At 37.9% G+C, this 14,201-nt stretch overlaps 1 protein-coding gene across 2 annotated transcripts; it reads left to right on the top strand.

The window, feature by feature from the left end:
* The first annotated feature begins 12,744 nt into the window (after positions 1–12,744).
* LOC137254084 (protein transport protein Sec24C-like) lies at positions 12,745–13,881 on the top strand. Of its 2 annotated transcripts, XM_067791788.1 has the most exons (4): positions 12,745–12,912; positions 12,973–13,202; positions 13,261–13,598; positions 13,652–13,881. In XM_067791788.1, the coding sequence occupies exons 2-3, from the start codon at positions 13,052–13,054 to the stop codon at positions 13,344–13,346; spliced, it is 237 nt and encodes a 78-aa protein (XP_067647889.1). In that variant the 5' UTR covers positions 12,745–12,912; positions 12,973–13,051; the 3' UTR covers positions 13,347–13,598; positions 13,652–13,881. The 2 variants fall into 2 exon arrangements, with proteins under 2 accessions (XP_067647889.1, XP_067647888.1); XM_067791787.1 differs by having other exon boundaries at positions 12,745–13,202.
* Positions 13,882–14,201: the final 320 nt, after the last annotated feature.

The following is a 14,201-nucleotide window of genomic DNA, read 5'->3' on the forward strand; positions in this document are numbered from 1 at the left end:
AATTTTGAGTCGGACAGGGTATACAACAAAATTTTAAAATCAAATGAAAATTTTTTAAGTAGGTCATGAAAAAAACCTTAAAAAACAAAGAAAAAAGTCAAAAAACTCAAATTTTGCAAGCTCGAAAATTATTTTTTTGGGTATGCTTAGTGGAACTTTTTTTCCTGAGCCCAAAACCTATCGAAAAATCGATGGCGCGATATGGGTTAACTTTCGTCCATGCAAATCAACCCAGCTTAATGTATATAAACCTTCTGAGGTTACCCTTGTCCATATTATCGATATCTCCCAAAACAACTAAGGTAACAAAATTAAAACTACTTTGCATTAATATTTTCGTCGATACCCTCGTTTGATACCCATATCGTATGAACACATTATTGAGTTATCCTGGTCCACATTTTGGTCGATATCTCAAAAACCTTTCTAAATCTTTGCAGTTTTTTAGCCTATAACCATGTCGAGCCACCACCAAATCTATGCTCAAAATTTCATCTTAATCGGTTCAGGCGTTCTCGCGCTTTGCGGTCCAGAAAAAAATGGCTTCCAAAATATTGTAACGAATTTACTTGCAAATCCTCTTATTTGCCCTTCTGCTAACTTCGAATCACTGAACTGTTGAATAAATAACTCCAATATTGAATAACGGAAAAATGGCCTTTATTAAAGTACTTCACAATATCACTTATACTTTGCAACGAATAGCTTGCTTAATAACCAAACTGATTGATAGCTCAAATGAAACTGATTTCCCGCCTATACTGTCGCGCCTTTTATACTTTTTGATTTCTCATTCCATACTTCTAGGCTTTTCCATTCCAGAACTTACTAGTTAGTTATCAGTTACAAAATCGCCAGTCACAACTACGTTTATAACTTCTCATTTGAGTAAAGCTGCAGACATTAGTGCTTTATCGGTAACCGTATCGGTAACCTTATAACAGCTGATTCGACCAACCTTATAGGAATCAATGCAATCGATTATTGGTGCCGCTAAGGTCGTACCCGTATCGTATCCAACCAATTGGTATTTGGTTTACCGTCGTAACGATAAACAGCTGATTACGTTAGGGATACGACTACAGCGATACGACATTCGGCACCAATGGCTCCCGCTTAATACTTGCACAAATTATTGCCCTCTCTTGTGAGCAATTCAGATAAGATATATGCATGTGTTTGTGCATTGCTTCTCCGCTGCTCGTATACGTACATATGTGTAGACGCAATTATTGATTCGTTTATGTAGATACATAATGATTGATCTATAGATGTGTATGATATCACTGTTTAGCATTGGCTTAGAGATGGCAGTACCCCTTAGTGTTGCTAATATTGTAAGAATATATATTAGTATAGATATGTTACCCGGCTTATGAAAAGGTGGCTTATTACTCAAAAAAGCAGGGATGCACCTTAACGTTAGGCTAATCGTTTATCAAAAAATTTCCACCGTTTCTGTTGAAACACTTCGAAATATTATCGATAAAGAAATTATCAAGATAAATTGTATCTCGTTTTTAACCGAAACGAAAAGCTTTCGTTAACGTTAAAAACGTTAACAAAAACGTGATACTTTATGTTTGAATTGTGCTGGCAATGCTATAGCCATGGTGTAGCCGTAAGGTGGTAACAGCGAGCGGACATACACACACAAACTCCATGTAATTTTTTGTGTAATTCGTTGGTGGTAATGTCAAAAATACTCTGAAAAATGTTCGTACTGTCAAAATTCATGAGAAAAGTTGCAATCAGCTTTGCTAATGCTTTCACCTTTAATGACTCCGCCATCAATCAGCTTTGCCAGCATAGTTTGAAATTATTAATCAACATAAACGATTTGATTTCGTTTTGATAGGGCAGAAAACGAAACAAAATCATTTCGTTAATTTGACGTTCTTAACGTTAATAAACGAAACGAAATGACTTTGTTTCGTTTATTAACGTTAATTATCGTAACGAAATGATATCGGTTCGTCGGTTAAGCATGCCTGCAAAAAAGAAACAGCTGTTAAAGATAAAAAATGCATTTCTTCAGTTTCTTAGTAGTTTTTCTTTTGGATTATTTTTTTTTTTTTTTGAGTCATAAGCCACCTTTTCATAGGCCGGGCACATATACCTATATTCGTAACATGTATTTGCGTGTAAAACTTGTGCGTTTGTTGTTTTTATAAAAGTGCAGTAATAGCTTATAGTTAAAAACATATTCGTAATTTGTTTCCCTGCCTTTGAATTGTACACTAATAGCGTTTTCTTTTCTGGCTATAGTGTTACGCTTTTTGTACGCCACGAAAGGGTTGTTGTTCTATTCTAAAAAACAGGCAACGCCTTTACGGGGTATTTCGTTCTTTTGTTAAAATTGTTGCCTGCTCGCAACGCAAAAGCGTTACACTTTTACCCTGTATAAAGTGGCGGTGTAGCAGTGCAACTCTGTGAAACTCTCAATTCGCTCTTGAGTTCCACATATGCTCTGTTAATATGAGTGCACAGACACCTACAAAATTGCGCATTCACGAGTTCAAAATTGCTTCGTTCTGCGCATCTACGTCACACAGTTGACTGTTTGAGCGAATGAAGAAAGAGAGAAAAAACAAGAGCTAAAGGAGAATGACGTAAGAATTGTCCATAAAAAAGAGATGATCTAATGTTTACACGCGCAATGCGCAATCTTCTTGTGTGATTGGTGATATGAGTGAATATGGTGAGATAAAATGTCCTTTGTATGCACTATAAATGTTGACAATTTTCTGGGGTAGGAGTAACACTATTAAAGCTGGAGACATTGGTGCTTTATCGGTAACCGTATCGGTAACCTTATAACAGCTGATTCGACCAACCTTAAGAGAATCAATGCAATCGATTATTGGTGCCGCTAAGGTCGTAACCGTATCGTAGCCAACCAATTGGGTTTTGGTTTACCGTGGTAACGATAAACAGCTGATTACGTTAGGGACACGGATACAGCGATACGACATACGGCACCATTGACTCCGGCTTAAGGCTTTACCATTTGTTACGGTCTGCTGCTACGGTCTACGGCTACGATCCACTTGGGAGCGTGTTCACGCGAACACACCTAGCGATGTGGCGAAAGTTGCGATAAAAATATATCGAAAAACAAGGAAAAGACAGACCGGACATGACTAGCGAAAAAGATGGGATTGAGTTTCCGGCAAGATAAGTGTGTGGAGGTACGTAAAAATTTTAAGAATCGAAAAACATCCTCGCCGGCTATGCACTTACCCAAGGAACTGTTCAAAAACGAGGAAAGAGTCAATAGCGCAAAGCACCGAAACAGTTCTTTGCGATAAATCTCGATTTACGCTGCTGTTTTGGGTGATAATAAACGCTGTACAGGTTATGTTGTGTGGACACAAGGTCCAGTTGAAGTAGGTCGTCGTTCGCAGTCATACTTAGCGAGATAAACCTCTTCCTCTACGTTTACTAAGAATACTCACCTGCGGAAACGCGTTCGACACCACCTCCGCCCCCAGGGCCAGCACTACGCCGCCGTGTAATACAATCGACGTCAAAGAGCCAAGTCATCCGGCTCGTACAGGGTAGCGCGGAGCTTTAACGCCAGCCGGTTCACCCGGTTACCTTGACCCAAAGCGCCCACCACCACCAACAGCGCCTACTATTATCACGGGCGTCACCATCAGTAGTATCTCCCCCAACCCATCAATTAGCGCCAACCACGAGCGCACAACCACCAGACGTACCGCCACCCGCAGCTACAACGCACACAGCGGAGCCGCGAGCATAGGCCTGCGGCCACTAATGTAACACCTACAACAGGCGGCACCACCGACAGCAATACTAGCCGCACCTTCATCATCTACGTCCATATCGGCTATAATAATACTAGCGCAATCCTATCAGCTACGACTATAACGGCTATAATAATACTAGCGCAATCCTATCGGCTACAACAATATAGCCGAATCTTTATCAGCTACGACCATACGGGCTACAATATATCGGCTACCGTGACAACCACCGGGCAGCGAACCTGGGCCTGCGGCCAGGCCAACAGCGACAGTGAATATCAGCGGGTAAAGCGGTGAGTCCGTTCCTTTATATTTTGCCTACGTTTGAGTGAATTTATGAATAGCTCTACAAGTTTTTTTTTACGAAACCAAGAAGGTTTGCCACCGGCACCAGGTCGATGAGGAATAACCAAAGCATACACACCACTCTATATGAAATGGTCATATAGCTAAAGCAAGCAAAACTATGTACAACATTTAGATAATTCGCTTGTAAATGTTTTGATTTTGTATTCGACATATTTTACCGAGTTAAAACGTTAGATAAATTGTTTTGAACCGTGGGTTAGATTGTAATATGTAAAGGCTCGTAGAATGCAGGATGTCGTACATACACCTGCGAGCAATAAAATTGCAGCAAAAATGATACGCAATTTTTATCATTTTCAAAGCCAAATTCTCATTGTTGTATGGAACGAAATTATATATATGATAGTTAATCATTAACCTTGGAAATCTCGTAAATTAGATGGGTTTCAACGTATGTTTACGAGCTTTATACGGTTAACTAGATTTGGGACTTTTCATTAGTTATTTTACGATTATTATCTCTATATATTTAGGTCTAAAATAAATTTTAAGAATAACGCAAAAAGAGCACTAGCCGCTATGGCTATCAGCTCGGCATTATTATATTAACGTAATATACCAGTTGGATAAAAAGTTTTGACTGTTGTAAAGAATAAAAAAAGGTATAGCTTCGGTGATCACTACTATAAATTTGAATGTACAGAACAAGAGTGCTAGTTTAGTGAGGATCACTGTAAATTTTAACATCTAATTTTGTATTAATAATAAGTCTTGCACATATCCTTAAATGAAACAAAATTTAACAATGATAAGGTCATTGTTTAGTTTAGTTGTCGAATAAAATTTTTTTTTTCTGCCTCCATTACGAAATTTTATTAAGGAGGGAATTTAAAAATAAAAACAATGATATTCTACATATGCCCACAACGAAGTGAGCAAGTATAAGGAAGCTTCCATTTATATACATGCATACATTTAAGTTGTGATGGTCTAATCATTCTTGAATTTAGTACAAAGTAAATATTACCTTGATTTAAAACCAGTTTTACGCCAAAAGAAAGAAATATAAATATATGTGTTTATTTTACTAATCATTCCTGGTGAATCTCTTTTTTTGTACGGCATCATTTCATTCACTTTTAACGTACCTACCTTTAAACTTATGTAGACTTAATCGTAATCATAAGGAATAAGCAGTAATTGCCATGAATTATAAATAAATTGTATTTAAAATGGGAATGCTGACTTCCTTATTTGTTTAGAAGGCACTTAGGGCATGCAGGTAAGGGGCCACCGAAATTTTAGGTGCGTCGGTGGCCATGGATTTTGAGGGTGGGATATGCACCGGGCGTCGCAACAACACCCGCGGCGCCCCCAAGTTATATTCGGCCCTTTTTGTTTATACCCTTTTGTATTTATTTTCAGTATTTTTTTTTGATTTTCAGAGTTAGTAACCGGCCATGTCCGGTTCGGTAAATTTTTTTGCGTTAGATTTTTTTGAGTTTTTTTTGAATTTGAATTTTTTTTAATGTTAACGGTCTCTCCATGACATCCGGTTCGGCCGGATGTTGTTTTATTTTGAATTATAAGCGTTTTGAGTCGTCTCTGCGCTTTTTGACAGTTGAGTTTTGATAGGCATGATAGGAATTTTTTTCTGTTTATGGCGCAGGAACAGTAAGGTTGGCAAGGACCCGCCCCAGCCGACAATGACTAGCCACTGTGCACCAACACATCATGCCGACCGCCTTCCTTACTGCTTCCACTGTAAATGCGATTCCATAACACATTTACTTAGGCAACAGTTTATTTCAGAAAAGAAAACGCTATAAGTTGTACAGTGATTCTGTTCCAAGAGCACTTACCACTTCAGAATTGTGTATCGTTCTGTGGGTGCTCTACCTACACTGTCGATTACAATTGCATAAATGTACATGTGCTTAACTGCAATGTGTTGACAATACTTTACCACTTCGACTACAAGTACACGAATTGGTATAGTGGCTGTACTATAAGGTTTCTTACCCTTTAGAAAGCGTGTATCGTTAAGTGGATGACCTATCTAAAATGTCGATAACAATTTCAAAAAGGTGTGCCTTAGAGTAATAAACATCCGAAGATAGTTCGGAGGTCGTTTACTTACTCAGTTACCAGTAACGATGTAAGTAATTAGTTCTGTCCACAAAGCGGCCATGCTTATGGAAAAGTAACATTGATTTTAACTGATTCTTGAAGGTAAGCTGAATGCGAAGTGTTCGATTTCGTAATGCAGATTTTCGCCCGCTGGGTAGTGTCGTTTTCTCTCTCTCTCTTTTGTGGCTTCGAGCATTGCTTTGAAATATGTCCGCGCTCTCCACAATTATAACAATCTTATTAGAATCCTCGGCGGTTTTAACTTTTTTCTCTTCCGCGGTTTGTTCACTATCTGATTTATCTCTTGCGTCAGATGTGCATCATAGAGAAAAGATTATCTAAACAGGCTTTTGGGGAGTTACAACAGCTAGCTTGACAACTTGGCTTGTGACCGATGCTCTTTCTGGCTTCGGACCCCTCTGCCCACAGTTGGCCAGTTTCAGAGGGCGGCCGAGGTAATATAACTGCTCCATGCACCTTCATGTGTCAACCTCAAGAGTTTCCCCCATACGTTGACGAAAGGGCTCTTTAACATAAGTCGTTTTTATCTGTTTTCTGTCGTTTATTTAAAGTTCTAACTCAATCAATAACGTGAAATCTACCACCAGAATATCGGGGAGTCTAATAGGCCCTACACTCTATGCATCCAAGTCATGAGTCACTTTTGATGTGTTCAAAATGGGTTTGATATTAACAACGAGTCAACACACACACAAGTGACCTGCTAGTCAACCGCACCGTGTGACGATACTATATTAAAGAGCCTTCAGTGTCGAATTTCTAGGCGTCTGGCCAAATATATATATTTACCCAATTAGGTTGTATAATTCAGACCGGACATATCTTTTTGGGGGACGTTATTATATTAATTTCAGACTAGAAAGGTAAATGAGTGCTTCCAAAAGAAATTGATTTGCTGCAAAAATTAAAAGAGTTACTTAAGTATAAGTAAGTTAATTATTTACATCATAAAATTCCACTTATACCACGTTTTGAAAAAGTATGAAACTATGTACTATTTTACAAAGGGGCCCTCTTTTATGCCCTCATTCCCTTGTACTTCCACCTTACAACCTGGAGCTAAGGGCGGTCGATATGACAGCTGTCAAATCTTGCTCCACCTTCTTTTATTACATTATGCCTTTGGCTCTGAACCCCTGCCTACAGTTGACATGAGCATCGAATTGTAATGGTGGGTGACAAACAATGAATCTTCTCACAGCGGAAACTTCTCAGGTTTACGGGATAAAGATTCAAATTGAGAACATCAACTTCTATCGAACGTAATTTAAACACCTAATATTGTATGTTGTTAAATTGTTCCACCACTCTCCTGCAAGGATCAGGTGGAAAACGATTTAAACTCCCTTGGTGTGACCATTTGGCGCCAGTTGGCCGAGAGAAGAAGAGGCTGGCGCACCTTGTTGGACGGTCATAACCGTTTAAACGGTTAAACGCCAATTAAGTAAATTATACTACAGGATAGGGATAGACTGCTAACACCCGTTCAAAACTGTCAGGAGCGTGTTCAAAAGACACGTTTTGGGCTCGGTATTTAAATACGAACAATGACCCTCAACCGCTCAAAGACCAGAGCCGTAGTCTTTTGTCGCAGAACCCCTTTCATCATAAAATTTAAAAAGTTTTTTTTGCAAACATCTTTTGACATTATTAAAGTCTTTACTTTGAGGTTATTTATATCAAAACACGTCTTTTGAAACCTTTTTCCGACATTTTTGGCAGTGTATTAGCAGTCGACCTCTGTCCTAGAGCAATACCAGCAAAATCGATAAGCTGCAAACGTTTCAAAAATGAATAAAGCAAAATTAATTTCATAGTTTTTATCATAAAATTGCAATAAAATCAAGTTTCATGCATATATGGGCGATTCTCCGCGAGCTTACAATTTTGTGTATTTTCGAAATTCGAAATATATTAGAGCATTTTCTATGAATTAAATTATGTAATTGAGTTAAAATTATGTTTATTTTAAAGTTTCATGTTGAATTTTATTGACTGGTCATCAGTTTTATGAAGTTATAGTTCATAATACCATACAAATGTCATAACCGTGGCATGTCCACAACCACATTTTTCATAACATTTTAGATGGTAACTTTTTTAATCTTTAATTACACGAGTAATAAATTGTCATTATATTAAATACTTGACTTAATCTGCAATATTAAATGTTCTTTTAATGATAACATTTCTGTTTTCGCTTTGTAATTTGATTTTGAAAAGTGTTCATGAGTTTTTGAGTAAAAAATGTTATTTAAATCGTTAGGTTGGTACTGCTTTAATGCACACTGGTTTGTGACATGTAAGTGTGAATTTTGATCAGCAAGTGTCCGCAAATATTTCCATGTTGATGTTTGCGGTCTTAAAATAAGTAATATCCATTTTTAAACACTGAAGAACTGGAAAAACGGTACGATTAAAAAATCGTGTCACAACCATGACACTTGTATCTTTGTAGTTTTAAGTACCGTCTATTGTAGCATTTTTTTTTTAAATTTGCGGACATAACCTTAAAATTTTACGGAAAATCTTGCGAGTCATACTAGCTTTTTTTAATGAGCAATTTCTTGTCAAAATGCCGAAGGCCCTGGCAGCCAGCGCTCCTCTTTCAGTGTAATAACACGCGTGTAATGTCACAATCGTGGCAGGTTTCAGTACCAAGAACAGAAATTAATAGCTGTAGCTCGTCCACTTTGGGAATATTTTTTAGCTATAAAAACTCAGAGAAAAATGATTGAAAATATTTGAAAATCGAATATTTTTTTTCTAAAATGTTCGGTTAGTAAAACTGAGAGCTCGCGAAGAATCGCCCATATATTCTAACATTATTTAAAAAGTATTAATTTAAGTATTATTTCAAAATGGGCCCTCTTTTATGCCCAAAATACGACCTAGATCTCACTGGAGCTAAGGGCGGTCGATATGACAGCTGTCAAATCTTCCGGCACCTTCTATCATTCCCTGCAAAAATCATGTGACCAAAAACGCACACAGCCACACGAATTTTTGACAGGGGTGACGATTTGGAATGAATAATTCTCCAAATGAAATAGCATGTTGGCAAATTTAGCTTTGCCACAATGTATCGTGTTCTCTCGCACCTACTATATTCATATTATGAAATATGTAATTTTTGTGTGGAAAAAAATTTTAAGCGAGTCCGCCATTTTCCGCGAATTGAGCTGCAGGCCTGTGCTAATTTTGGGTTCATTAAATTAAATTAAATTAAAACAACAAGCAACAACAACAACTGGTAAATATGGTGAAACAGCTAAGCCGCCGCCTTAAGCCAATGCGCCAACTTCCATGGATTCGCCATCGCCTCCAGCAACGACACCGCCAGGGAAAGCTGTACCTGGTGGTCCCAATCAGATGACTATAAATAGTGCAAATATACCTGGCTTGCCTCATACTTTGTGTTTAATAAATTTTGTAATTTTTCTAGACTGGTCACCACCAGTTTCAGCTACACCACCAACATCAAGTGCAGGCGGTGTTGCAGCTCCATACCAGCACACAGGTGAATAGCAAATGCCACCGCAATCGTGTCCAATGCCACGACAGTCTGGTCTAATGCAGTCACAATCCGGTCAAATACCATCTCAACACCCTATGCACCAGCAATTTGGTGGCCATGAGAAACATGGTCCTCCAGGTATGCCGCCCGCATCAACTGGACCAGGTGGGGCAAGACACTACATCCAGTTATACCAAGGTATATACCACAAGAGCAACCGGGTTATGCAATGCCACGATAGCAGCAGCAACAACCTCCCCAGGCTGGCTATCTGCCAATGCCACAAAATCCGGGCTATCCACCACAACCTCAACATCCAGGTTATCCTCTACAACAACCAGGTGCACCACGTGGTTACATGGGTCAAATGATGCCACCAACACAATCTGGACAGACGCCAATGCTCAGTCAACCACCCAAGCCGGGTCAACCCCCAATACCCGGACACGTTCTGACGTCCCGGTTATAATGTATGCTAATACAACTAATAATTTACAAATTTGCTGACCATAATAATGTAGGGACTCGTCCGTACAGTTTCTTTGACTATAGCATGTTGAATGTTGACCGGCTGGTAGATGATATTTCCCAAATTAACTGGGCTGCATGTTGGGGTCTTTGCTCGGTTAATGAGAAGCTTATTTTTCTTAACGATAACATACTACAAACTTTTATATCTCACGTTCCCATGCGCATGAGTGTACGCAAGGCCCCTTCCTCCCCATGGTTTAATAGAGTAGTCTTGAACGCAATCAGAAAGCGCAACAAATTGTATTCTGCCTGGAAGAGAGTACGCACGGTAGAGAAATGGACGTTATTTAAAGCAGCCAGAAATGAAGCCACTCTCGTCATCAAGCAGGCAAAACGTGAATATTTTTCAAAAAAGCTGGACCCTGCACTTCCATGCAGTGTTTTGTGGCGAAATATTAAGATACACGCTAGTCGCAATATTGAGTGCACGCTTGAACCCGCCCTTATGAATGACGCATTTGTTTGCTGTGCCTCTCCCTCTAGCTCTCCCACCCCTCATCCAAGCTATTCGTGTCGTGGTAACTATTCTGGGCAAATGTTTGAGTTTATTGCTGTGCCTGAATTGGATGTTGCTAAATCTGTGTTCAAAATACAATCTAATGCAGTTGTGGTGGATGGAATTCCTATTAAGTTTATGAAAATTATTCTGCCTACTATCATACCAACACTCACACATGTTATAAATCACATCTTCACCACATCCTGCTTTCCTGATGAGTGGAAAATTGCGACGGTGATTCCTGTTGCTAAATCTGCCTCTGCGTGCAGTCCTAATGATTTCCGTCCTATCAGTATTTTGCCCGCATTTTCCAAAGTAGTTGAGTCCATAATGTCTGAACAAATTTATAACCATTTAATTAACTCAAACTTGCTGTCTCCATTTCAGTCTGGCTTTAGAGCCAAACATAGTTGTGCTACCGCCATGATTAAGATACTTGATGACATCCGCATACCATTTGACAGGAACTACCTTACTCTGCTTTGTTTACTTGACCTCTCTAAGGCATTCGATTCGGTAAACCATGCACTGCTGTGCGCTAAGCTTATGAGATTCTTTGGTTTTAGTGAATTCGCGGCACGTTTAATGAAGAGTTATCTGGAAGGGAGATCTTAGTGTGTAAAAGTAGGCTCGGTGACTTCTGATCTGCGTCCTCTTTCGGTTGGTGTTCCACAAGGCTCTATATTGGGTCCACTTTTGTTCAGTATGTTTGTCAACGATGTGTTTTCCACGTGTTGCCATGTTCAAATGCACGCTTATGCAGATGATATAAAATTGTACATGTCGCGGCCTCTTGATAAGACGGATGAACTGTGTGCTGACTTCAACGAAGACCTGACATCTATCGAAGCATGGGCTTCGCATAATGGTCTTCGTCTGAACTGCGCCAAATCATATGTGCTTCCAATATGCAATAGACGACTGGACTGCTCAGCTATTCCACCACTGCTTATAGGTCATGAGAGTGTTCGTTTTGTATCAAAAGTGACTAATCTTGGCTTTATCATAAATTCCGGCATAACATGCACTGATCACGTAAATTCTGTTATACGTAAAGTTTATTATGTCTTGAGGAACTTGCGATATTCTGCTTCTTACACTCCGGTTACTATTAGAAGAAGACTAGCCCTACAACTTATCATGCCGACCATCTGCTACCCGGAACTCATATATAGCAAGTTGGATTCCCAATGTGCCAATAAAATTGAAGTGGTATTCAATAATGTCACAAGATATGTATATGGCTTGTCAAGATATGAATCCATCTCCGACTGGAAGAGTCACCTCCTAAGATGTGAAATACTAGAGTATTTAAAAGCTAGAAATTGTATATTTCTTTTCAGTCTTATAACTATGAAGGAGCCTAGCTACCTGTATGAAAAAATAATTTTTCCTAGATCTTCCCGCATAAAGGACCTTATTGTTCCTACCTACTCTCTTCTTTCCTCTGCAAGACTATTTTTCATCAATGCTATTCGAATATGGAACTCTATTCCGGCATCTATTCGGACAAATCTAAACAAAGGCAATATTAAGAAAATATTATATTCGCATTTTCGCTGATTTTTTTTTTTTTTTTTTTTAATTATTACTATTATAATTTTTCCGAAAGATTTTCTCTCTTATCTTATATTTACTACATCAAGTTATTATATTATAAGACAGTTAATTTACTGAATTTATATAACAATCTGACGTGTATTATGTATTTGGTTTGATAGTCCTAAGCATCTGTGGATGATTTACCTGACAAATGTTAATACCTAGTTTTAAGCTCTTAATGAAACTTATACAATTCTGTCTATACCAAACTATTGTGCTATAAAAGATCATTTTTTCGATCTTATTGCACTAATACACTGTTCTTTAAATAAATTGGAAATTATTTTTGTGTTATTTTCTTTAGCAACCACCTGCACCTGTTACTGGTAAATATCAACAGCCGCAACAGTATGATCAAGCCCAACGCCATTTAGATCCCGATCAGATGCCAAATCCGATAAGTGTTATCACTGAAAATCAAAATAACCCTGGTGGTGCTTTTATAATAATAATGAACAGGGTTTATTACCACCATTGCTGACCACAAAATATGTGGTAGAAGATCAGGGTAACTCCTCGCCACAATACGTTAGGTATCGATAATCGAAATTAATGTTTTGTTTGGCAATTACATTGATATTTTTTTTTTGCAGGTCGTCTTTGTATTGCATACCTGCAACAGCTGATTTATTGAAAACAACAGCTTTGTCCATTACACTTACCGTCTCACCAATGCCACGCATGGTTGAGGATGAATATGAGCCACCCATTGTAAATTTTGGTGAATTGGGTGCAATTAGATGTAATCGTTGCAAGGCTCATATGCAACTTGTAGATGCTGGTCGTCGTTTCCAATGTCTAATGTGTAAAGTAACAAGAGATGGTAAAAAAAAATCTTTCACTTTTACTTGTGTTCATTGATCCATATTTTTTCTCAACAGTGCCAACTGCATATTTCCAATATTTGGGCCACACCGGACAGCGTGTCGATAAATATGAACGTCCTGAACTTGTATTGGGTACATGAGTATTGGTGTAAAAAATGCTTGGGTACCGATAGCTCTCAAGGTAAACCTCAACTCATATCCAACATCAATGCCTCGCATTCAATTGTGGACACTGTACGCACATTGGGTTCACGTAGTATGGACAAGCATATTGTTGATGCCAGTGGTAAGGCCACAATTTCAAATGATGGGGCAACCATTATGAAACTATTGTATATTGTGAATCCAGCCGTAAAACTGTAGTAGACATCGCTAAATCTCAAAATGCTGAGGTAAGTTTTTTGTTATATTAGAATGTGTAGAATACAAATGTTTCTCTTATCAGGTCGGCGATGGCACCAATTCAGTAGTATTTTAAGCATGTGAAATCTTAAAACAAGTTAAGCCATATGTTGAGGAAGGCGTTGTGGTATTTAATATATAAATCACTATTTAATAATAAGCACTATTTATTTTTATAAAATATTTTTATTTAACCGCTCCTAAAAGTATGTTACAAAACGTTTTTAAATATTTCAACCGAATGAAAATTTTTGAAAGACAATATTTTACAATTGAAAAATAAAAATTAACAAGAACAAAAAAAATTCAATTATTTAAAGTAGGTACATTTAAAGTTGAATATAAATATAACCCTACAATACTCCCCCTTCCGGAGATTTAATGTTAAATAAATTAAAAGTAACTTTCTTTTTTGTTTTTGTGTTATGTATCTGTATTTTATCAATCATTGCTGGTTTTAAAGGATCAATAGGAATAGATTTAATTTCATTGTTTATTTCAATTTTAAAGTTTTTAATATCTTTTTCAATAACTCTATAAGGACCTTCATACGGATGTTGCAAGGAATGTTTGTTTATTACACGTACAAAAAC

This window comes from Eurosta solidaginis, chromosome 5, assembly GCF_040869045.1.
Source record: "Eurosta solidaginis isolate ZX-2024a chromosome 5, ASM4086904v1, whole genome shotgun sequence".
NCBI lineage: Eukaryota > Metazoa > Arthropoda > Insecta > Diptera > Tephritidae > Eurosta > Eurosta solidaginis.

What these genes read in the sequence shown, in the direction of transcription:
- LOC137254084 (XM_067791787.1), top strand. Translation starts at nt 12,932, where the DNA reads ATGTTTTGTTTGGCAATTACATTGATATTTTTTTTTTGCAGGTCGTCT. An exon ending in GTGTAAAGTAACAAGAGATG is followed by an intron (nt 13,203 to 13,260) that starts GTAAAAAAAAAT and finishes TTTTCTCAACAG; the next exon opens with TGCCAACTGCATATTTCCAA.